Source organism: Equus caballus, chromosome 3 (assembly GCF_041296265.1).
Source record: "Equus caballus isolate H_3958 breed thoroughbred chromosome 3, TB-T2T, whole genome shotgun sequence".
Classification (NCBI taxonomy): Eukaryota; Metazoa; Chordata; class Mammalia; order Perissodactyla; family Equidae; genus Equus; species Equus caballus.
The window spans coordinates 26,790,313-26,814,329 of NC_091686.1; the positions used below are offsets into that span (position 1 = coordinate 26,790,313).

The 24,017-nt window shown below is 43.8% G+C and overlaps 1 protein-coding gene across 8 annotated transcripts in view; it reads left to right on the top strand.

Annotated features, from left to right (window-relative positions):
• Window positions 1-24,017, top strand: part of WWOX (WW domain containing oxidoreductase) — a 934,161-nt gene that overhangs the window by 377,337 nt on the left and 532,807 nt on the right. For 3 of the 8 annotated variants that reach the window (XR_011436924.1, XM_070262081.1, XM_005608442.4), the window contains one exon: window positions 1,955-3,012. The exons of the other annotated variants lie outside the window; for them this stretch is intronic. Coding sequence is in view for 1 of the 3 variants with exons in the window: in XM_005608442.4 (XP_005608499.1) it covers window positions 1,955-2,167 (213 nt within the window). In the remaining 2 variants the exon portion in view is untranslated. Of the gene's footprint in view, window positions 1-1,954; window positions 3,013-24,017 lie in introns of those variants that run through there. 8 annotated transcript variants of the gene reach the window in all.

Genomic DNA, 24,017 nt, shown 5'->3' on the forward strand with positions numbered 1-24,017 from the left:
AGCACTTAGCACCCCAGCCTCCTGCGAAGCATCGCTGAAAGGGCAGGCTCTGTCTTCTTCCATCAGCCGACGTGATTGCTCTCCATTTTACGCTCGAGATCAAAATAAACAGAAACCACTTTCACCTTTGCCTTTCCAGGGTTAAGTGCCCAAGCAGGTGCTGTTCCAGTTGTGTGGTTTCCAATCAGCAAAACCACCCCCTTTTACATGTGGCAGCAAACGTAGGGAGCTTTTGAGAACTGAACAGAAAGGGTTCTCGGTTGTGTTAATGGAACCAGTTCCTCGTAGGGGGCCTAGCCATCCTTGGCTTCCTAACATACTTAGCTTTTTATGCATTACCTGGGGCTCCCTCCGGAAGGAAAATGATGGAGAGGTCACTGGTGGGGTGACCCAAAGACCGAGGCACTCCTTAAATGGACTTGACGTTTCACATGTAAATGTGACCTCCAGTTAAAGCTGGATTTGTTTAACCCTATTCCCTTCAAAAAGATTACAGTAATGCTGTTCTGATGAAGCCATCTCACCCTGTAAACTGTCATCTGATTTATACAAAGCCATCTGCTTCCATACGGGGTGTTTTATTTGGGATCCAGGAGGGGAGAAGACACATCTGTACCCTCCAAAGCATCTGAATCTTAATGAATAAAGACACTGAGAGTTATTTAAAAGAGACTAGTATGATTCTATTTATACTTTGATGCCATTTTATAATCCATCTTCACTTTGGATATTTACTGTCAGTCATGCAAGGAAATTAACTTTTCTGCTGGTTTCCAGAGTAAGGTAGCCATGATCAGAGAAGCGACCAGGAGGGCCAGGGAGCCCACTGAATACTGAGCGTTGGACGGGAGGGCAAGTTCCCCGGTTAGGAACTGCTGCACGCGCGGTGTGCACCTATCTTTAATGTGTGTATCCCCAGCCCAAGTGGAAGAGATTTCCTCTACAGCTCTGTTAGTTGTTTCTCTTCAAAGAGAAAGGCAGGTTTTAAGTTAGTTATCATTTGCTCTTTCTTTATTCCTTCTTCAGTCATTTTCCTTTTTTCTTTTCTCTCTCCCTCCCTCCATCCCACTCTTCCTCCTTCCCTTTCTCTTTTTCTTTCCATTTCATTATTATGTAGGTATGGAGATTAGGAGAGGACTGTCATTGAAAAGCTGGTTTATTATACTCACAGATCCCAAGAGAAAGAGCACATGCCTTGCGGGGCTGGGGGGCGGGCGGGGGACAGCGAGGACAGGCTGGCAGCACATGGGGAAGCACCAGGGTTGGTCAGAAGGCAGGGGGTGGGGGAATTGTGGGCAAGAGCCTTTAGTGTGGTTTCCATGGGAAGGAATGGGTGAGGCAGAGTGAGCAGGTTTAGGATTGACTAGTGTGATTAATTTCAGTGGGCTCTGGGTTCTAGGGGCTGCCAGTGGCTGGTCGACAGTGGCCTGGAGTGGGTGGAAGCATTGGCGGGTGTGGGCTCTGGAGCAGCAGATTTTCATTTGAAAATTGTGCTCAGGGATGAATTGTTTCCTGTCTCTAGGAAGTGACTCACCTTGGGAGGGGTCTGCCTTTGGGCCCAAAGTCCCCAGGACAATCTTCGTTTTGTTTTTTTTTTGAGGAAGATTAGCCCTGAGCTAACATCTATTACCAAACCTCCTCTTCTTTTGCTGAGGAAGACTGACCCTGAGCTAACATCTGTGCCCATCTTCCTCTGCGTTATATGTGGGACACCTGCCACAGCATGGCTTGCCAAGCGGTGCCATGTCCACACCTGGGATCCAAACCAGCGAACGCCAGGCCGCCGAAGTATAATGTGTGCACTTAACCACTGCGCCAACGGGCCAGCCCCAGGACAATCTTCTTTGGTTTTAAAAATCATGACATTGAATAGGACTGTCAGTGACATAAGGCAGTTCTCTGTTCAGTGCACACAAGTTTGATTATTCAACTCTCTTCTTCTTTGTTCTTTTAGTCACTCCCAGAAGTGACTCCCGGATTTGATGGCTTCCAGAAGCCCATTGCCCACCCAACGTCCATGTTTCTGAATGGTGGCCCAGTGCTTTCTGATGACAGAGATGGGACCCGATGCGAGAGAGGATCCGGACATTTCACAGACTTTGTAATCCTTACCCAAGCATTAATTTTGCTGCATAGGCAGCCCGTTCTCCCACAAAGCACTGACTAAGAAGAAAAGGGGCCCAGAGCACCCAGCAGGGCCTGGCTGACAGCTTGTGGCTCCCTTGCCACTGAAGGTTCTGAGGAAGGCGGAGACAGCAGCAGGAGCGAAGGACAGTTTGGAAGGAGAGTTTTAGTGGCTTTTTTTCTTTCTTCCTTCATTCCTTTTAAATAACTTTTAATTATAAGTATAGTTAATACTAAGAATTTGCCAAAAAAACCCTCTGGCTTCTTACAATCCTCTAGAGACATGCATATTTCTAAATTTAAATGTAGTCTCCTACCCTTTCTGCGGAAAGGAAGCATTTTTAAGCCAAACTAAAAGAAAGGAAATATATTCTCTTATCCATATTTCAAAATTTTTTTGGCACAGTTATTGTTGAATATTGTAAGGCGTACAGAACTGGGGTTTGGGACCTTGTGACTTTTGGCAAATTACTTGTTCTCTTTGCACCTCAGTTTATTCATCTGAATAGTGGGGATAATAGCCCTGACTACCTCTCAGGGCTTCTGTGAGTATTCCTCAGGGTAATGAATGAGAGGCGCTATTGCACACTTTACACCAAAGGAATGTCACCTCGTACTGCCAGTATCATTATTATTGCCATTTGCTGCCCTCCTGAAGGGGCTTCTTCCTCGCCCGAACAAGGGGGAATGGGGAGTATTTGCCCTTTGGAATAGGAAAAACCTCCCAATCCCAGAGGACTTCACATTTGGAGTGATTTTACTAGAAACCAGAGGGAGGCCTCCTGCTTTGCCTTTGCCCACAAATGCCAGAGGAAGACTCTTCGGAGCCTTGCCAAGAGCAAAACAAGAATGCCAGCTTAAATAAACGTTAGCCCCGTCTCTGCAGAATCATGATGTGTCCGATTTTCTAGAGTGTCGACTACAGGGTATTTATTATTCAGCGATAATAATAAATCGCTGCTTATGAAATCCAGGGACTCGGGTGTCATGGAGGGAGGCAGGAAAGCGCAGGCAGAAGAGCTACAAGAGACAGAGGTCCAGCCAGACCCGGGCTATTAATCATCGCCCTCCATTATTTCCTGAAGATTCATTCATTGTTCCATAGGTACCGAGAGGGTCAATTAGAGACCACAGACAGGCTTTTTCAAAGACACAGGAGGGTCAATTAGGCCCTCCTTATAATTTTCTGCTTTAACAGCAAATGCCAGCCTATTGCGCATCAGATGCAAGGGAGTTTGGAAATAAACAGGGTACTTTCCCTCCTCCTCCTTTAAAAAGAAAGAAAAAAAATCCCCAACAACGAGAAATGGAGGCAGTCGGCCCTTGGTAACATATGGCTTACTGTCAGGCTCTGGTTCAAGTGAGGCAGAGAGAATCTGATCATCGAGACTTGTGGGGGGCAGAGTTCTTGTGGGGTGAGAGCACTAGGAACGGTCCGGGAATTTCTATGATGGAATGGTCTGTTCCCATATCCGAGGTGATTCATTTATCGCGGGTACGATCTGAAACGCACTGGCATGAGGGTACGATTATAAAGTATCTCCATACCTAAGATCAATTGAGGTGGCTGTCCAGACTGACACGTGGTGAGTCAGCATCACCTATCACTTACTGGTGTCCATGTTTAGGAAAGAATTCAACCAAATGCACAGAAGTGTTTTTTCCACGACACTGATTTTTGTTTGTTTTCACTGAGATTGGCCAAGAGTTTGAAACACATTACAGTAAAGTCAAGAGGATGGGATTGTCATAAGTGAGGGGCAGACAGGAAATATGGAAAGAAGATTGTCAGAAGTCCATGTACCCCCCTTTCTTCTACATTTTTGAAGTGGACTATTAGATTTTGACTCTGCCAATTTCTAAATACCTCTTCTTGTTCACAGAATGAAGGACAAATTATTATTATTTTTTCACCTTGAGATCCTGTTCTACCTGTCCACCATCACATAGAGACATGGGAACAAAAGAGAAATGCTTTTAATGTGTAAAACCCAATTCCAACTTTAGCGATTTTTTTCTGGGATCTCACTAAGACTTCTGAGCCCCACATTGTCGAATTTATTCAGCCAGTGTTTGGTTTTGTTTGTTTGTTTGTTTTTGAGGAAGATTAGCCCTGAGCTAACATCCACCACCAATCCTCCTCTTTTTGCTGAGGGAGACTGGCCCTGAGCTAACATCCATGCCCATCTTCCTCCATCTTATATGTGGGACGCCTGCCACAGCATGGCTTGATGAGTGGTGCACAGGTCCTCACCCGGAATGCCTGGGATCTGAACCGGCGAACCCTGGGCTGCCAAAGTAGAGTGGGCAAACTTAACCACTACGCCACAGGGCTGGCCTTATTCAGCCCATGTTTCTTGAGCACGGGCTATGTGCAGGCACTATTCTAGATGTTGGGGCTGCATCAGAGAACAAGGGGGGCAAAGCCCTTTGCTCTTCAGTTCTAGAATGCTGGAGTGCCAGGCCGCTGGGGCCTCTTTCACTTCCACGTCATTTGTCCTGTATGATTTTCAAGAAGGGGAACAGGACTGAGGTTGAAAGGGTGAACTATGTCTAGTGGAGTCTTTGCTAAAACCACTGAAAACTGTCCCATTTTTTCATTTCCCCAGAAAGAGGGCATGAGTTTGTATTCCTCTAGGGCAGGGATTTTGTCTGTCTTGCTGCTTTTTCAGAGTCTGAAACAGCACACGTAGTAGGTCCTTAACGAATATTTGTTAACTGAATGAACTAATGAGTGGGGGCTGTGGCTCTGAGGAGCTGGCCTCCTTCCCAGCCTCCAGAGAAGCTTGCCTTCACTCCTGAGCAGCCTGGGCCCCTGGCTGCTGCTGCAGCCCAGGGATCGGCTTTCTTTGCAGTGCTTTTGCTCTCCGATCCCTGGATAAAACAGCAAGAAAAGCTTCCAACCCTTGGACACTGCATCCTCATTTCCAGCTCCTATCCCAGAAGTTGCAAATTAGTGGTTTGCAGATGTCTTTTGTTGGGACTGCTGGGTTTTTGTTTTCTTAATGAAATAAATTAGTTGCCAACATTTTAAAAACTGGGCCACTTCACATCACAATCGGGATTTCCTGCTTCTCTTGAAAAAGCAGAGCTGGCGTCATTTGCATGCGCTTCCCAGTGGCACCAGGGGGCTGGATTTCAGTAGCGGCTGCCCCTGTCTAGCTGGGGTCCGTGCCTCTGGTTTTCCATAGTGTCCATCAGGCCCTCTCTACTCTTTATAGAAACTGTCTGGCCTCCTAGGCATTGGAGTTTCCATCCTTTGTATGGCAATTACACTAAATCATGAGCCCACCCATGCACGCCCAGGCTATCATGGTGGCCTCTCATAGGCCTCCCTGACTCCAGACCTCTGATTCATTGAGCTGATCAGCATCTTGGCTCCCTAGTCCCAGATCTGATAGTCTTCTGAAAGGCCAGGTCTTATATATGCAGATCCTTCTGCCTAGAATGTTCTTTCTTCCTGTTCCAAACTAACTTTGACTCTTCCAGAAGACTTGTCTGAACCCTAAACCCCCTCTCTCTGTAAATTTTGAGTGTGGGTTGGGTACCCCTCTATCCTCCATTGTTCCCATAATACCCTCCACAACCACGATGGTATTGTGGTTATCTGGTTATTACTCTGCTGGCCACCCCAGATTGTCATCCCCCTACAGACAAGGGCTTTGTTGCTCATGGTCATATTCTGGGCATCCAGACAGGATCTGGCCCCTGGGGAAAACGTACAGGGATCTATCTGGCTGGAGCCCAACGTGAGAGGGGGACAAAGGTGACCAAAGGTAAGACTGGAAAAGTAAACAGGCTAAAGTCCCCAGGTGCCTCAGGAGTCCCAGTGAGTGCCTGGATCTTATCATCATGGCGATGGAAAGCACTGGGAAGGTTTATGGCTATTTTGGTCCCCTGTAAGGGGACCAGTGTGCATTTAGAAGGAGCCCTCTGGCTTTAGTGAGAAGGGTGAGTTTGCAAGGGGCAGGACTGGCAGCAGGTAGGCTCTTAGAATAGCCCAGGCAAGAGGTGGTGGAGGCCAAAGCCAGGGATGGATGTAGAAATAAGACGTGGCTATTGATTGAGTGCGGGGCGGCAAGTAGATGACATTCTGTTGTGGGGAGGGGGAAGTCAGACATTATCTAGCCAATGGATTTACGAAGATAACTTCACTCCAATTTCCCCCCTCCTCCCCGAGAATCACCTTGGTAATATATTCTTTTATTAAAACTTGCAGAAAGCAGTGGCTCTGAGTACAGCGTATGATTTTAAAGCAGCGCTGTTAGCAAGCATCCACTGGCTTGGTTTTTAGTGTGCATATATTTTTGTGTATTCCACATAGAATATCTCTGCCTTTCTTTTTCTTCTTTTTAATCCTCCTCCTTAAGGGAAACCTCCTTGCAGTAGCTTCTTGGTAGAATGTTCTAACGAATGACTTTAATCGTGTGAATGGATAGCAGAAATGGACAGGAAAATCCTCAGCCCATTTATCTTACAGACCCCAAGTGTACAGGCACAAAACCACAACTTCCACCCTTTTTCTCCCCCTTTATTTTATACTTTACCTCAATTTATGACTTGGCTTACAATCTTTGCAGAAAGCTCAGCTCCCCAGCTTCCTCCTGAATCTACATTTTTCTATTTTGTCTGAAATAGCCAAGGTCTCAGGAGTTTCCCGTTATATTGCTTCAGAGAAATTAGTGACATTGAAAGGTTCTCATCCTTTTTTTGTGTAATTTTGGTTACAAGAAGAAATTTACAAAGCTTCTTTTTTTCCCCTTTGTGGTTTGGGAGGTTATATTAGATAATATTTGATACAAAAATACCCATGGTAGGACTTTTCTTCTTGTGGTAGCTTCGAATAAGTGCCACCATAATAGGTACCTTTCATAGAATAAATTCTGAACTCTGTTTGGTTTGTAATTTTTCTTACATGACTTTGCGTAAAATATGACAGAGAAAAATAATTTCAATATCTGCCGGTCTAGATTCACTGGCTACAAATCTTATTACAATCATTAGTAATACTAGTTATAAATGTTATTTTGGAACTAATTCTTTAGTAATTAATAAAAAAGTAACACAGCTAGGGTGCTTGAGTTTCTATGTTAAGAATTTTTTACTCTGAAACTGTAGTGACTGTGAAAGCCAAAGAAATAAATAGAAGAAAGTTTTTATTTTTAAAGCTGGGATTGTTGTATGCTGCTGTATTCATTTTCAATTGCCACGTTACAAATGACCCCAAACCTAGCAACTCAAAACAACACCCGTTTGTTAGCTCACAGATCTTAGGTCAGGAGTCTGGACACAGTGTGACCAGGTTCTCTGCTCAGGGCCTCACAAGGGCAAATTGAAGGTGTCAGCTGGGGCGAGGTTCCTTCCTGGAGGCCCTGGAGAAGAATCCACTCCCAGGCTCCTTCTGGTTGTGGTCAGAATTCAGTTCCTTGCAGCTATAAGACTGCGGCCTCCATCTCCTTTCTCACTGTAGCTGCTGGCCACTCTCAGCTCCTAGAGGCCACCCACATTCCTTGCCACGTGGCCCCCTCCATCCCCAGAGCCACTGATGGAGACTCTGTTGTGCATTGAATCTTCTCTGTGTTTTGAATCTCTCTGACTTCTCTTGACTCTGCCATCTAGACCCATATTTAAAGGGCCCGTGTAATTATGATAGTCTCTTAATTTTAAGGTCAACTGATTTGGAGCCTTAATTAACATCGGCAAAATCCCTGCCCAGCAGCACTTAGATTAGTGATTGAGCGGATACTGGGGAAGGGCAGGTGTACACCAGGGGCCCGGAATCTTGGGGTCCAACTTAGAATTCTACCAACCCAAGCCACTTTATTTTTTAAATAATAACAAACAAAGCCTAGATCTTTTCAGAGGCAGAAAGTTTAGTATAAAAGAAAGGGGATACTTGTGGAAGACATAAAACAGAAAGAAAAGAAGCTTGGGTAGAGCCGCCCGGATGGAGTCAGAGATTTGATCATGGACAGACATGCCTTCCACATGAGCCAAGCACGTGAGTTTGCCTGAAGAGGCAGGTGGGGCTTGGGGAAAGGGAGAATGTGTGGCTCGGGATCTTTAGTTGCCAGCAGATGAAGATGAGTCAAAAAAGTTTGGGTTCTTGTTTGACTTGATTCAACTCATTATCTTCCCTGTGCCTCAGTCTCCCCATCTGGAGTCTCTTAGTATTCAGAATTGCTGTAATGATTAAGCTGCGGTAAATGGATGTTCAGTCATTAGCCCTGGCATACAGTTGGCACTTAGCAAATGTCCCTCCCATTGTCCATTTCTCTGGGTAGAGTTGTCAAATCAGATTAGATGGTAAACCCTAGATTTGATCCAGGCACTCTGGAAATTACGGACTTCTCAAATTTTTCCATGGCAAATGCCTAACAGGCAGAGGGGAAGGAATCTGGGCTCATGGAGCCTGGGAGTGTTGCCTCAGACTCCCACTCCACACACAAAATTCCTCCGATGTCTCATTTCATCTCAACAACCCATGCAAAGTCTGTATTCTGCTCCTAATGTAGCCATGTCGTATTTATATAAGAAGTAGTGTTTTAATTACTTGCTAGTTACATTCACACCCCAGGGATGTATGTTTGTCCCCTTTGTTGTTGCATCTCAGGCTTCAGGACCAGGACTAGGCAAGCCAGACACCTACAGCATCCATTTAAGGAGACGCACCCTCCCGGGTCCATGTAAGTGCCATCCTGTGCTTGCTGGAACTCAGCTTGTGTGACTGCTTAACTGTTTGCCCAGGTGTCCCCCTGGCCTCCCCTGGTCCAGACCCTACTTGTTAGATGTCCAGGCCGAGTCAAGATCTGCATTCCTTTAGGCCACTGTGCCCACTGACAAGCTGATAGTTCCACTTCAAGGGGGCGTGAGTGTGCAAGCCACGAGCCACGATCTTTGACACAGGGAAGACCGTGTTGATGGAATCGATGAGCTCTTAAATTTGCTAACAGAAAAGCATGAGTCTGTCCTGCACACAGAGTCATCACATCACACAACTTGGAGGCTTGAGGGCTGTCCGATGAAGGGGTGACGCACAATCAGTTAATTACATAAGGACAACTTGAGCAAACTCCACAGCTCTGCTCCTTACCCTGCCATGTGCCGCACAGATTCCTCTGAAAAGGATTACAGATGTTCTTTTTTTTTTTTAATCCCTCCCCCATCTTTCTTTCTTTGCACCCACGGCGCTCTGCACTTCAAGCTAAATATAATGTATCTGATTTCCCATCATACATACTAATCAGGTTTGAAAGTTGTCTTGTGAGGCTTTAAAAAGCTAGCCAAGAGTAGTGCTATTTCTCCAGAAGGATGTCTGCAATCAAGATGATTACATAGGAAAATAAATCATAATTTATATTGCTGAAAATGTCATTTGCAAAACACTCTGACAATACTTTCCTTTCAGTCTGTTTTCCTGTGAATGGGGTAAGTGCTGCCCTTCTGAAACTTTCCCTTTCTTTTATTTATTTATTTATTTTTGATGCTCTGAATATCCTGGAAGCAACTGCAGTTATTGGGCGATGGGAGGTGGTTCAGGAACACAACTGGCAAGGCCCGATGCCCAAAAATTGAACAATCCCGATGGAGAAGAGAGCATTCAAAGATATTCTGTGTTTAGAATACATTCACACGTGTATGTGACCACGCATACACATCAGCATGCACACATTTTAAAAAACATTTTATTGTAATGAAAGCGAAGTTAAAGATAGACTCTTAGAAGCAGAAGACTTTTAGGGGGCCATCTCTCTCTGCCCACCTGCCTTTGGGTTAGACTATAGTAAGCTGTCCAAGAGAAGTGATTCATTATCTGTTTCATTAATATCCCTTGGTATTAAGAACTCTCTAAGTGCGTCCCAGTTGACGGATGTTAAATCCACAATGCCAACAGTTGATACCTGTGGTGGATTATCAATACGGCCATCGATTCTTCCCTCTCTCCTGCATGTATGCCTTTGTGTTGTGATGGCCTAGATCTCCCAGCAAAAGGTGGAGTCAGTTTCTCCACTGCTTGAATCAGCCTCCCTCCTGGAACTCGCATCGGCCATGGGGCATCAGGGTGACCCAAGCAGAGGCTTGAAAATTGCTTCTGCATGTGTGCTGATCAACTTACTGCTCTTGGAAGCCTTCTGCTTCTCGGTGTGAACAAGCCTGGACTTGCCTGCTGGGTGATGAGTGACTGGCAGCCATGTTGCCTCATTGCCCCAACCAAGAGCCAGCCAGGCCACGGGGGGCAGAGCTGCCTGGCTGACAGCAGGCACCTGCCCAGCTGGGCCCAGCCCAAATTGCTGACCCACCAAATCATGAGCTAAAAATAAGTAACTGTTGTTTTTAGCCACTGATTTTTGGATGGGTTATTTGCGCAATAAAAATTAGCAGAGACAATCCTTAATGAATTTGACTCTTCACAAGCTATTGTAAAGGTTTGAGACGAGGGGTAGTTTGCTGTTTTCCTCAGCTGTAGGCCTGGCACGTGGGAAAAGATAGCTGGTGAGTGCACCTCTGCTGATGCTCCAGAGTGAGTGTTTCCTCTCTCAGGAAGCGTGAGCATGCCTTGGAGGAAGTTATGTGCTTTAAGGATGTGGAAGAGGTTGAGCATCATTGAAAACCTTATCCCTCTCTCGAGGATCAGGCAGTAAGGTCTAAGGGGAGGGGTAAACTTTGGGTGTTAACAAATAGAACGCTCTAGGGAAACCTTCCTTGAGTCCTCATGACAAGAAAAGATGTACTTATCCCAAGCAACCAATTAAAAAAGAAAAATCTCAACATCATATCTGACAATGTTTTCTTCTTTGCTCTGGCCACTAGGGAGCTCCGAATCAAATTTTTAGCAAACTTCTCCCCACCTTCAGCAAAGTCATAGTGCTGTATAGTACCTCTCTGGTAACTAATATCTCTTCTGACTTCATCTTAGTATTATTCTTCCTTTCATAGGAGTTCTTTATCTATTTTTCTTTTTCCTTCTTCTTTCTTTCTCTCTGCTTCCTCCTCTCCTCACTCTCATTTTTTCCTTATTTTTTTGTATACTGTATGTGTTTGTGCATGACATCTTAAATCTCCCTTTTAAAAAAAAAAAAAAAACTTGGCACCTGTGCTAACATCTGTTGCTAATCTTTTTTTTTTTCTTTTTCTTCTTCTCCCCAAACCCTCTCCCCCAACCCCTCACCCTGCTACATAGTTGTATATTCTAGTTGTAGGTCCTTCTGGTTGTGCTGTGTGGGACACTGCCTCAGCATGGCCTGATGAGTGGTGCCATGTCTGCACCCAGGATCTGAACTGGTGAAACCACAGGCCACCGAAATGGAGCACACAAACTTAACCACTCTGCCACGGGGCCGGCCCCTTAAATCTCCCTTTTTAACAAGGCAGGTAGAGATTAAAAAAATATATATATACAAAAAAAGAGGTACTCCATGAAATTGTTCAAGCTCCAGGAACTGAGAGAAGAGTACAGGCAGGTTCTTGGATTGCTCCCTCCCGCTAACTGTGACTGGAGGGAGCCAGCCTTGTCTCATTCATTCATTCATCAGAGGCAGCAACAGAGCAGAAAGATCATAGACTTTGGAGTAGGAGGTTCTGGGTTTGAATTCTGACTCCGTCACTGTATTAGTTTCCTCTTGCTGCTGTAACAAATTACCAAGAACTTAGTGGCTTAAAGCAACACACATTTATTATCTTACAGTCCTGGAGGTCACAAGTCCAAAATCAGTCCTATGGGGTCAAGGTGTCGGCAGGGCTGGGTCCTTTGGAGCCTCTAGGGGAGAGTCCCTCTCCCTGCCATTCCCAGCCCCTAGAGGCCACCTGCATCCGTTGGCTCATCTTCAAAGACAACAGCACAGCATATCATCATGACTCCTTCATTGACTCTGCTTTCGTTGTCACATCACCTTCTTCTAATCTAACCCTCCTGCCTCTTTCTTATAAGGACTCTTGTGATAAGGATGATCCAGGATGGTCTCCCCATCTCAAAATCCTTAACTTAATCACAGCCGCACAGTCCCTTTTGCCACGTTGGGTAACGCATTCGCAGATTCTGGGGCTAGGACATAGCCATCTCTTGTAGGAGGTGCATTGTTCAGTCTACCACAACCACTAATTCTGGGCCTCAGTTTCACTCACCCATAATGCAGGGACAATAATATCCTACAGGCTATTGGGGGAAGTAGAAAACATCAGCTTTGTCAAAGGGTGTCAGACGGAGATGCAAGTGTCCCTCAGAAAGCTGACCTGGGGCCCGTCTTTCAGGAGTAAAGTGTGGGTGAGACCATCACATTTTTCATCCCCCCAACACTCACTGAACAGATATTTATACATTGGCTGTTGTCTTGGTCTGCTAGGGCTGCCATGACAAAATACTACAGACGGGATGGCTTAAACAACAGACATCTATTTCTCACAGTCTGGAAGCTGGGAAGTCCAAGATCAGGCTGCCGACAGATTCAAGTCTGGTGAGAGCCTGCCGCCTGGTTCAGAGGGCCGTCTTCTTGCTGCCCTCACATGGCAGAGAGAGGAAGCTCTGGTCTTTCTTCCTCCTCTTGTAAGGACACTAATCCCATCACGAGGGCCCCACCCTCCTGACCTCATGTAAACTGAATCACCTCCCAAAGGTCTTGCCTCCACATACCATGGCACTGGGGTTTAAGGCTTCAACGTATGAATTTGGTGGATGGGGGCACAACATTCAGTCCATAACAACTGTCTTACTCACATCTCTACTCGGAGATTCAGAAAACAACAAGTATGGTAGAGAAACTGGTATGGAACCAGGAGAGAGCCCTGTGGATTTCTCAGGTGTCCCCCAAACCAGCTGCATTGTCTTGGGGCTGTGGCTTCCCCTCTCTGACTTTCCATGGCCTCACCTGTAAAATGTGGGGCATACAAATGTCCCCATCACAGCATCGTTCTGTGGCTCTCTGTCACCATGAAGCTGTGGACAGGTGTGTGTGCTGGGCAGCTGGCAGAAGTCTCAGTCTCCACCCCACTAGACTCCTCTCCTGGAGGCAGATGCCTCTTAGGATATGGTTCTCAGTAGCCAATCGTGCAATTAGCACATTGGAGAATTTTAGCAGCCCCCAAGTGGGTTTTACTTCCTCCTCCTAGAATTCCTTCCTGAAAGGTGGAGACAAAGTTAATTGAGCACCGAGGGTGTATGAGGAGCCTGCCAATTGCTTTTTGTGCTTTATTTTATCCCTCTGCTGGAGGGGTCATGACTGTCCTCAGTTTACAGATAGGAAACTGAAGCTCCGAGGGGTTATGTCTGTGAATAGTAATAGTAGCAATATTGATGACGATCATATTAGTCATTAAAATCGTAGCAACTACCAGAGTTATCATAGCAGGAGCTCACATTTATTTGTGTTCCTTCTGTATACCAGGTACCAGGCCAAACCTATACATTCGTTATTCATTTATCCCACACTGGGAGGTAAGTATGCTCATCGTGCCTGGTTTCAGAGGAAGAAAGGGAGGCTCAGAAAGGCCCAGTGATTATCACAAGCCCCACCTCTGTGAAGGGCGTGATGGGCAGAGGCCAGATCTGAGTCCCTATCTCCTGACTCTTTCACAAGGCTGTGCTGGTTCCCTGAACTTGCCTTCTTCCACTACCAAGAAGTGGGCTCGTTTCTTTCTCAGAAGTGCCCAAGCTCACCCCTGCCTCCCTCCATCCCACACCGGTGTATCTTTAAAGGGTGGCCTTGGCCGCCAAACTAGGGCAAAGAGAACCAATTAGGCACTGCCCCCCTCCAGCCACCCTACTGGCGGAGGAAACTTCTACCTGGCCCACGCTGCCTTTGCGGTGGCTGAGTCAGGGGAAAGAAAAAGAGAAAGTTCTCCAGCTGCAACTGTGCGGACAAACCATCGGAGCCTCTAGCAGGGCGGTCGCCAGGGCCCATTACTGGGCTGGAGTGACAGAGTGTGGCACGCCTGCAGCTCATCCCGTGTCTAATGGAACAGAAACGAGCACCTCACTGCCCTTGTTTTCTAGCGGCTCGGCCGGGCTCTGCGAGGTTTATTAATCTCGGCGTCTAATGGAAAATGTGTTGCCATGTTAAATCTGAGCCACTGTTCACTGCCCGGCCGATTGAAGGCGGCAGGAGTCTTTGTCTTATTTACACGCAGCGCCTGGGAGAGACACTCGGGGCAGATCCCCATCATAAAAATCCGTGCGGAATTTGCAAGTGTGCATTAATGCATGTGACCAGATGGTTCTAAAACACGCCACTTTAACCAAAAATCATCCTCTGAAAAAGTCTTCTGAAGAACATCGTGCATAATAACTGCCTTGAGTAGGGCCATAATTTTAGAAAATGTATGAGGTACGGGATGAAGATGAGGGGGGAAAATGGCTCCTACTATAACTGCATTGTCCCCCCGAATGCCTGCTTGAGAGAAAAACCCGCCCACTGCGAGGAACCGTGGCGACACTGAGACCATTGAGAATCACCATGAGTTATTACCCTGGAATTGCTAACCACCGCTTTCCAAGTTATCTCTTCAAAAATAAGAAAAGGCTTCCAACTTCTAGAAACAACCAGCTGTTAGTTACACGTCACAATATTCATACTAGTGTCTGCAAATGTATTCTTTGGTGTGTTTTCTGTTTGTGTCTTACAAGTTTTAAGGGCCATTCGTTGAAGCCTCTAATAATCTTAACTCTGTCATATTTACACTTGAGGGCTTATTATCCTCCCCTTAGCTATGGAAACAGACGAATAACCTGCTTAGGATTTACCCAGCTAGTGCTTGTGGCCCACTCCAGGCACAGTGAGAGGCTGTGTCAGCCTCTGAGGCCTGCTCATTACGGGGGAACCAAGCAGGTCCCAGATAAGCCATCACTGTGGGGCAGGAGAGGTTACTAGATAGGCCACTTCGTCTGTCTGAGGAGGCCTCAGGTTTGCAAGCCATTGTTTAAAATTACAAGAGGCCTTGGGACTTTTTAAACAGGAGTCAGGTGTGCAGAAATGCAACTTTCCTTAGCAGAGATGTACCATTTCCCGCCGAGAAGAGTCAGAAATAGAAAAATGCTTTTGGTCTCTCTATATTGTGATTAAACCAAGTGGGTGCATTTTCATTACAGTAAATCAGTTTTTTCTGTTATAAAACCTCCTATTTCATTTGCTGTTCAAATTCGACGTTTGAGTTTGTTTAAAATTATTACCATCTTTTTAACGTTCACCTGTATGCTTTTCAATCGGTCATCTCTTCTCATCTGCAATATACCTGTTAAGGAGCAGTTGGACAAAAAAAGGAGACTAAGAAAAAATGTTAAATGTTAATGATTCCTTCCCTAACTGCAATTTTGTCAGCTCCGTTTTGTACATATATGATTATGAAGCAATTTGCATGGAATTTACACCTTTTCAAATTTTGAAAATTGCCTTGTTGAGAAAGAATCGTTGCAGTTCTCAATACCACACTGATTAATCACAGTTATAGAGTAGACATAACATTTTTATTAAACTCTCAGTGAGCAGGAAAATTAGCACTTCCTGCAATAACGATCCTAATTTCATTAGTGAACGTTTTCATTTATAAAGTGCCTCTTCCTTATCTTGAACCTTTTATCCTTTTCTTATTGACCAAAGAGAGGGCATATCTTTGGGAGCTGGTAATAAACCATATTCATAATATGATGTGACCTCATCGACAAGCTACTGCTTCTAGCCGAGCATCTTCCTTGATCATAAATATCCATCGGTACCTCTTGTCATATGGTGCTCTTTGAGCTTCCTCTGAATTTCAAATATGATAAGAGATGGTTTCCATCCTTAAGCGCTTGCAAGGGGATAGTTATTGGCAAGATTAAAACTCTAAAACTATCATGTGGCTATTAAGATAAAAAAATATAGCCTTTTGTTGATTTTCATGTAACTTCTTTATTGTATGCTTATAATAAAGGCGAAGCAGGTGAAAATACAGAAAGGACTTGTGGTCCTGTTTGCCTTTCTAGAAATTGAACTGTGTAAGTAATCTCAGGGGGGAAACTAGTAAGTGGGGACAGAGACAGCGGGATTAGAGATCTGGGGTCCAAGTGTTTTGTATATGTATAAACTCGTATATAAGTCTCCAGCTCCACCACAAAGTCCTTTCTGAAACACGGTGGTAGATGAACTAATGCAACAATTATTTACTTACCACCTTCCTACTAGATGCCAGGTACTGTTTCAGGTGCCAAGGACACAAAAGTGATCCCCCAGAAAAACCAGGTGCCTCCCCTCACAGAGTTTGCATTCCAGTGGTGGAGCCAGGCAAGAAACAAGTAAAACACTAGATAGAATATCTTCCCACTGTGACTTCAGAAGCACATGCATGCTCAGAAGCAAGCAAACACGGCATGTGCGAGAAAGGAAGGTCAGGGATGGCGGAGCATCTGGCCCTAGAAAGGATGCCCTGGTGACACTGAAGTTGAGGCTTCAGAGGTGAGAAGGAGCTAGAAATGTAAAGAGCCAGAGGAAAAGTATTTTAGAAAGAAGGAATGGAAAGTTGAAAGGCACTATGTCAAGGCAAACATTATGCATTGTTGAAGAGATGGCGTTGACCAGAGGGTTCCTCCATGTGCCCTGTGATTTTTAAATTTAGAATTGAGGTCCATGCTTGATGTGAAATATTGATCTTTCCTTTGTGTCTAAGTGGGTTGGGAAAGCTGTATATATTCAAAGTAGAAGAGAAACGTACATTTCTGAACACCCAGTGAGAGAGCAAGGGGCAGTGGCAGCTTCCTAGTGTTAGAAACTTGGGTAATCTTTTCTTTATATGTTGGTTTAGAAAATTTTTTTAATGTGTTGGTTATATCGCTTTTTTTTTGAGGGGGGGGTGAGGAAGATTGGCCCTTAGCTAATATCTGTTGCCAATCTTCCTCTTTTTACTTGAGGAAGATGGTCCCTGAGCTAACATCTGTGCCAGTCTTCCTCTATTTTGTTTATGGGACGCTGCCACAGCATGGCTTGATGAGCAGTGTGTAGATCTACCCCTGGGATCCAAACCTGCAAACCCTGGGCCACCGAAGGGAAGCATGCAAACTTAACCACTATGCCACCGGGCCAGCCCTATATGGATTTTTATGAGCCAGTTATGGCATAGAAAGGTAAATGACCTGCCCAAGGTCATCCCACCAATAGACTTGGGATCCAAGCTGAATCATTTATTACTTTGTAAAATTTCCCACTAAATATATATATTCATCTGATGTATTATACTTTAACTTCATTAATAACTTTTCATTAGATTACGTCTTATTTTGTCAACTTTATATGTAGATTTTAAAGGGCAGTACCTATCTTATAATCTAAGCAGGCATTACTTGCTGAAAACTTAGTTACATGAAAACCAAAAGGAGACATCATTTTATACTCACCAGATTGGAAAAATTTGAGTAGCCTGGCAACACCGGGGATTGAGAAGGATGTGGAGTAACAGGAAATCTCGTAAATTACTCATGGGAGTATAGATTGATATAGCCAATTTTGGAAAATACTTTGGCATTACCTAATAAAGAAATATTTAATCTATTCAGTTTCATTCATATGAACATGCTTTCAAGCAACTCTTGAGAACTGGGAAAAGTTCAAGAATGTTTCTGGCACATTATTTATGACAACAAGAAACTGAAAACTCCCCAAAGGCTATCCATAATAAATTACGGAAATAAATGGTGGTATTTTCATGTAATGGAATACTAGATAGCAGTGAAAATGAATGAATGACCTATGCATCAACATAAAGGAATCTTGAAAACATAACGTAGAATTAAAAAGGCAGTTGCCTAGAGAATATACACAGTATGATTCAACTTATATAAAGTTCAATATATAAGCAAAATTAAGCATACTGTTTGAAGATGTAAAGATATGTGCTAACACTATAAAGAAAAGAAAGTGAATGAAAAACACAAAATATGAGCTAGTGCTTCCCTAGGCGTGGGATGGGGTGGACGTGGTAGGGAGGAAAGGAGAGTAATGTCTTGGGGAGAGGCACATAGGGGAAGTAATGGAAAGTTCTATGTCTTTAGTTGAGCAATAGGTATATGGGTAGTCATTCTGTTTATCATTACTTAAAATATGCACACATTGCTTATGTAACTCTTTTGTTACGTGTGCCCATTGCATAATATTGAAAGTTTAACAACACTCTGGTACCTTGAAATTGAATTAAGTGTCAGATGCTTAGCTCTTTTTTTTTTTCTTCTTCTTAGCCTTGACCCACTGTAAGATCTTGCCTGGTGGAAAAATGGAAGAGTGATATTGCTCCCTGTGACTCTCATTTCTCCATACTCCAATCTATCCTGTATGTCACATGCATCTTCCTAAAACACAGTCTTTACCATGCCACTCCCCTGTTCAAAAATATTCAATGGCTCCCTGTTGCCTCCAGGACCGAGCTCACAATCTTCAGCCTATCATTCCTTTTACCAATGCACTCTTTGCCTCACCAGTGTTTTCATCATTTCACTACTTTCTGTTGTGCATAATTCTCTGGTCAGCCATTGGACTGGGTAGTGGGGACACAGTAGTGAACCATTAACCCATGGCTTTCATCAGTCTCATCTGCTTCCTGTCCTTCCAACCATCTGCTCATTCTTGATCTCTATTTGTACACGCTCCAAGTTCTCGACTTGTGCATCACTTATTATTCTTGGTGTATAAATTAGCACAAATTTTGTAACTTAATGCAACACACATTTATTATTTCATAGTTTCTGTGGGTCTGGAGTCTGGGCATGGCTTGGCTGGCTCCTCTGCTTAGGATCTCACAGGGCTGCAGTCAAGGTATCAGCTAGGCTGTGTTCTCATCTGGAATCTTGACTGAGGAAGAGTTCACTTCCAGAGTCACCTCCACACCTTCAAGGTCACAAAATTTGATTACTGGCAGACTTCATTTCCTCACAGCTGTATGACTCAGGGCCCTGGCTTCTTGCTGGCCATTGGCCATTGGCTGGAGGTCCCCCTTAGCTCCTAGAGGCAGTCCTCAGTTCCTAAAAGCCATCTATAGTTCCTTATCACGTGGGCTTTCCAACACAGCAGCTTACTTCATCAGCCAGCTAGGAGTCTCTAGAGCAGGTCAGCCAGCAAGATGCAACACAGTCTTATATAACATAATGTAATCATGGAAGTAGCATTCCATCTCCTTTACCATGCTCTATGTGTTAGAACCACTTCACAGGTCCTGCTCACACTCCATGGGAGGGAATCACCCAAAGGTGTCAACACTAGGAGGTGAGGATTATGTAGGGCTTCCTTAGAGCCTGTCCACCACAGCTTGAAGTGTCTTCTCTTCTATTTGCTGCCAGTTAATGTCCATGAAGTCTCTAAAACCTGAATCCCATCTCAAGCTGCCTGTGATTGCTTCCTCCCTGGGAGCAGCAAGGAGAAGCCCTGGAGAGTCTCAAGGCCAGAGATCTGCCTTCAAAAGCTTCCATCTAAGGCGTTCATGTTAAAGCAGGAAGATTTTGAAGGAAGACTTTGCGTATGTTAGTTGGTGTCCTGAAGCCTCTTTCAGCAGGGATGAGAAATCACTTCTGGGCTAGTTTCACCCCTGGAGGTCAGGGACAGACAGTATATCCAAAGTGAGTTTTGGGTTTTTTTAACTTTTCAAGTAAGAGTTGTTAGACCCTTGAAGATTAGGGTCTCAAATACTGATCATCAGAGGTGTTTAGGAGTATTTCTTGAGAAGACAATAGACTGTGATAGGCTTGTCTTCACAATGTCAGATGTCCTGAGAGTGTGTTGTCAATCTTATATCCCAGTACTCTATAGAGCCACTGAGGGATGCTCAGAAAACTAAGAGGATTTCTGCATTGATGGCAAGAAGACCCAGACACTCTGATTTACTTTATCCTGATATCACGTGACATCAGTTTTGCCTCAGACTGGGGCATTTGATTTTATCCATTGCTTCCCCTAAGTCATGCATTTGACAGACATTTTGCGAGCACCTACCTGTGCTTGGCACTGTTATAGATCATGACGCCATTTTGAAAGCATAACCTGAAAAATGGACAGCACACTGATCAAGCCACTGTCTGGTCTTGATTATTTTTGACACTATAAAGAAAAATTTCATTAAATCAAACCACAATAACTCCATTTACTTTTAACCCCACATAGTGAAGTTACCAATGTGTGATGCCTCTCCATATTCACAGGTGGAAAATGCCTAGATAAAGACCACAAGGGACATTTTTAAGCATGCAAAAAATCAATTTTCATAAGGTTACATCTTTTTACCTCTTTATATAAAACATGCTGTATTAAAAGAGAGATTAAATTTTACTCTGTGGAGTAAAATGCAAACACAAAATTATTTTTTCATTTTTCAGAGCATGCACTGGATTATCATTTATTTATGAGGGTTTTTTTAATCTAGAATATATGGAAATCTTTTCTTGAAGCACAATATAATATTGAATTGGGAATGTTGTCTGACAGATTCCCTCTTGCAGTTGCATAGAATGATTCTCCTGTATGAATTTTTAAAAGAAACTTCAATACACTCTGCATTTGAAAGGGAAGAAGTAATCGCCATAATCTTGAGGAATCTTTTAAATGGCTCCATTCCAGCTCTTCTGTGTGTCACCAACCTTTCTGCAACAAATAGTGCTTCCGTGATTTTCCAGAACTCACAAATGTCCAGTTTTTTTTCTTTTGCAAAATGTGCATCCAACAATTGAAGTTCTCCTCCCAAAAGACATTGCTGTCAGTTCTGAATGGGGCTATGACGTGATTTCTATTTATTTCTTTTGCACTTTTTCCTTGCTTGGAAGCATTGGGCTTGAAAGGGTACTAGTATCCTTCATTCTCCATGAGGCAGATGTCTTTCCATTTCAATCCCTTTTCATTTCAGTTCCATTTCAGCATATGGTGAAGCTGCACAGCCATGAGATCAGGGACCACACAAAAAGGCTGGCTTGGGCGTCTTGATCCTTTCTCAAGAATCCTTCCAAGGTTTGCCCCTCTGTACCACCCTATACACTACTATCTTCTCTCTTTCATATGGCTCAATCGTTGTTTTTTTCCATCCTATTTCCACTCTGTGCTACTGCTGCATAGTTGACCACCCTAAAATAGAATGATCAGTCTACAGGTTGCCTACAGAGGCCTTGCTTCACCAGTCTCATTCTGGAGCCCAGGCTGCATGTGATGAGTTAGGGCACATTCTTCCCATGCTGGAAACTGGTAGCTCCCAATGCCTTATAAGGGCTGGACCCAGATTTGGCACATCCCATTGCTTTCATTCACATTTCATTGGCCAAAGCCAGTTATGTGGCCAAGCCTAACTTAAGTTGGGGAATTTTACACCTTCCAAGGAGGTGAGAGGATGGAAAGTGAATACTTGCTGCATAGACTTTCTGTCTAGTCTTTTTTATTTATTTATATATATAGAATGTACATATATGATCTGTCTAGTCTTTTGGATTTATTTAAAGTGTATTTTTATAAAATTAAATATAAATGTTAATACCTTGTTCAGATTTTAACCTCTTTCAGAACAGAACCTCCAGCATTTGCCCCCTAAGTTCCAGCAGTGCCACCGTGAGTAAAGGGGCCGTGACTCCTGGCTCATTGTTTGGCTGGACCCCCTTTCATCCAACCCCAAATTCACCAGGAAAGAAGTTCATACAACACTGAGTATGATTCCCCACTTTGGAGCCAGACCAACTAGAGTTCAACTCCAGACTCATACTTCCAGCCTTGTGACCCTGGATAATTTACTTAACCTTTCTGGTCTTTAGTTACTAAATCATTTAAATGGTGATGGTTGTACCCATGTTCACCCTTGCACCTCCATCACGACATTTCAACTAATCCCCAATTCATAGGTCTGGCATGCCGTGTGCTGGCCCTCTCTTTGACTGCATCATCCTAGCAGTCTTGGACAAGCTGCCCCTTTGTGAGAAATCTGTTGCTGGGGAATGTCACTGGTATGACTTTCAATTTAGCACATGCACAGGCGACCTTGTTTGGGCTTGTGCCATTGGTAATTCAGTTTCGGGTTTTACTTTGACAGAGTGTATTCAAATATGGGTTTTGCTGTCTGTCATTCGTACCCTCATGGCCACAGTTCTTCCAAACAACCAAGACTTGCTAATTAATATTTTCACAAGAACATTCATCCCGTGGGTCCAGATTTCAAAGGAAAAAAAATAAACAGCCTTTGTTCTTCTAGATGCTTTATAATATAGTTGGGCATACATCATTTTGACCACCTGCTTCAGAAGGTACTTAGACATTGCCTGACCTTAACAAGACAATTAAGCTGTTGATGATGCTCTTTTGCCTTTTCAACAATTAAAAATAATCATATACCATTAGATTAGTCTTTTGCCATTCAATAATGTGGTATATATAAGCACCAAATCTAAATATATAGATAAGATGGATGGATAGATAGATAGATAGATAGATAGATAGATAGATAGATAGATATGTAGTTATTATGAACTGTGTGAAAGAAATTCATTTCCAGCTATGGGTCATTTGGAAAAAGATCAATATGATACATCAACATTATGAGTAAATGAAAATGAATGCAACCTCGTGGTTTTCTGAAAGCCTGGTTTTCTGTTTGGCTTCCAGAGTTGCATCTCTGACACCGGAACATGTATTATCTGTTGCAGAATGCTGGTTTGTGATCAGGTTTAATGGTGAGGGTCCATCCCCATAAATGAATATCATTTGTAATGCTGTTAGAGTGTTGTTGATTGCTAATATCCCTTATGACATGCTTTGCTTTTCAAAAACCTACACCACAAAAGAAGTGAGAGCAGTAAAGTTTACATTGTACCTCTTCTGCATGTTTTTCTTTGCCCTTTTCATTGTTTTGGTTTCTTCCTTTCTTTTTTCATATTGTCAACCACTGCATCATTTTCCTGCTCCCATTCTCAGTCCTGTTTTTCCTTCTGTTCCTAATTTTTGGAGCTTTTAAAAAGCAGTTTAATGATTCAGTAATAATTATGAAGCTCCTGCTGTATGGATGTAACTTTATTAAGCACAGGGATAAAAGGGCAGGTTTTGCTTTGTTCTTAAGAAACTCACAGCTGAGTCAAGGAGATAAATACTTAAATAAATTGTAACAGAGTATGACAGAAATATATTTCATGAATGGAAGACCTAGAATAAGAAGTGGGCTAGAGAGGCAGGGCAGGCTTCAAAAACGAGTGATATCTCGTTGAGGCGGGTGAAGGGTCAAAAGAGGTCACCAGGCAGGCAAAGTAAGGAAGGGCCCCCCCACTGCCACTCCAGACAGAAGGATCAGAGGAAGGGAAGAGTCTGAGGTCTTCAGAGCAGTGCAGGTGTTTATTTTTAATCGATTATAAACCAGGGGGTAGGAAGCAGCAGCAGATGAGGCTGGCGAGGGAGAAGAGCCTCAAAAGAGGTGCAGTAATGTTCAGGGATGCGGACATGGAAGGGGTGTTCCAGTTTAGAAGAGGAAGCCAGCCAAGCAATCCCTGGGCTTTGACATGTGGAATTTGAGAGTTGGTGGGATCTGGGAGATCCTCTCTCTCTACCACATTACAGATGGACAAACAGGCTGAGAAATGTTTGCGTTCCCACATCTTCAGAAAACAAATACCATCTACCTTATAAGGTAGTTGTGAGAAGTGAAATAAGGTAGTAATATCTTTCAATCCCTTATAGTGATACCTGGAACATATTAGTGCTTGGAAAATGTAAGTTTCTCTTCTACTTGAAATTAGACTACCCTGAACACTCACTGAAACCCAAGGAAGGCATCACCATTTCACTCCAACCCATAGACTTCAGTTATAAGTATTCAAACTCTAGGACTTGTGAAGGAGTCCTCTGAATGATGCCCCGTGTTTAAGGCTCAAGGACACCCAAGAGCTAGCTCTTCTGACTGTGAGTGCTTGCTTTCTCCATCAGGCTGCAAGCTCT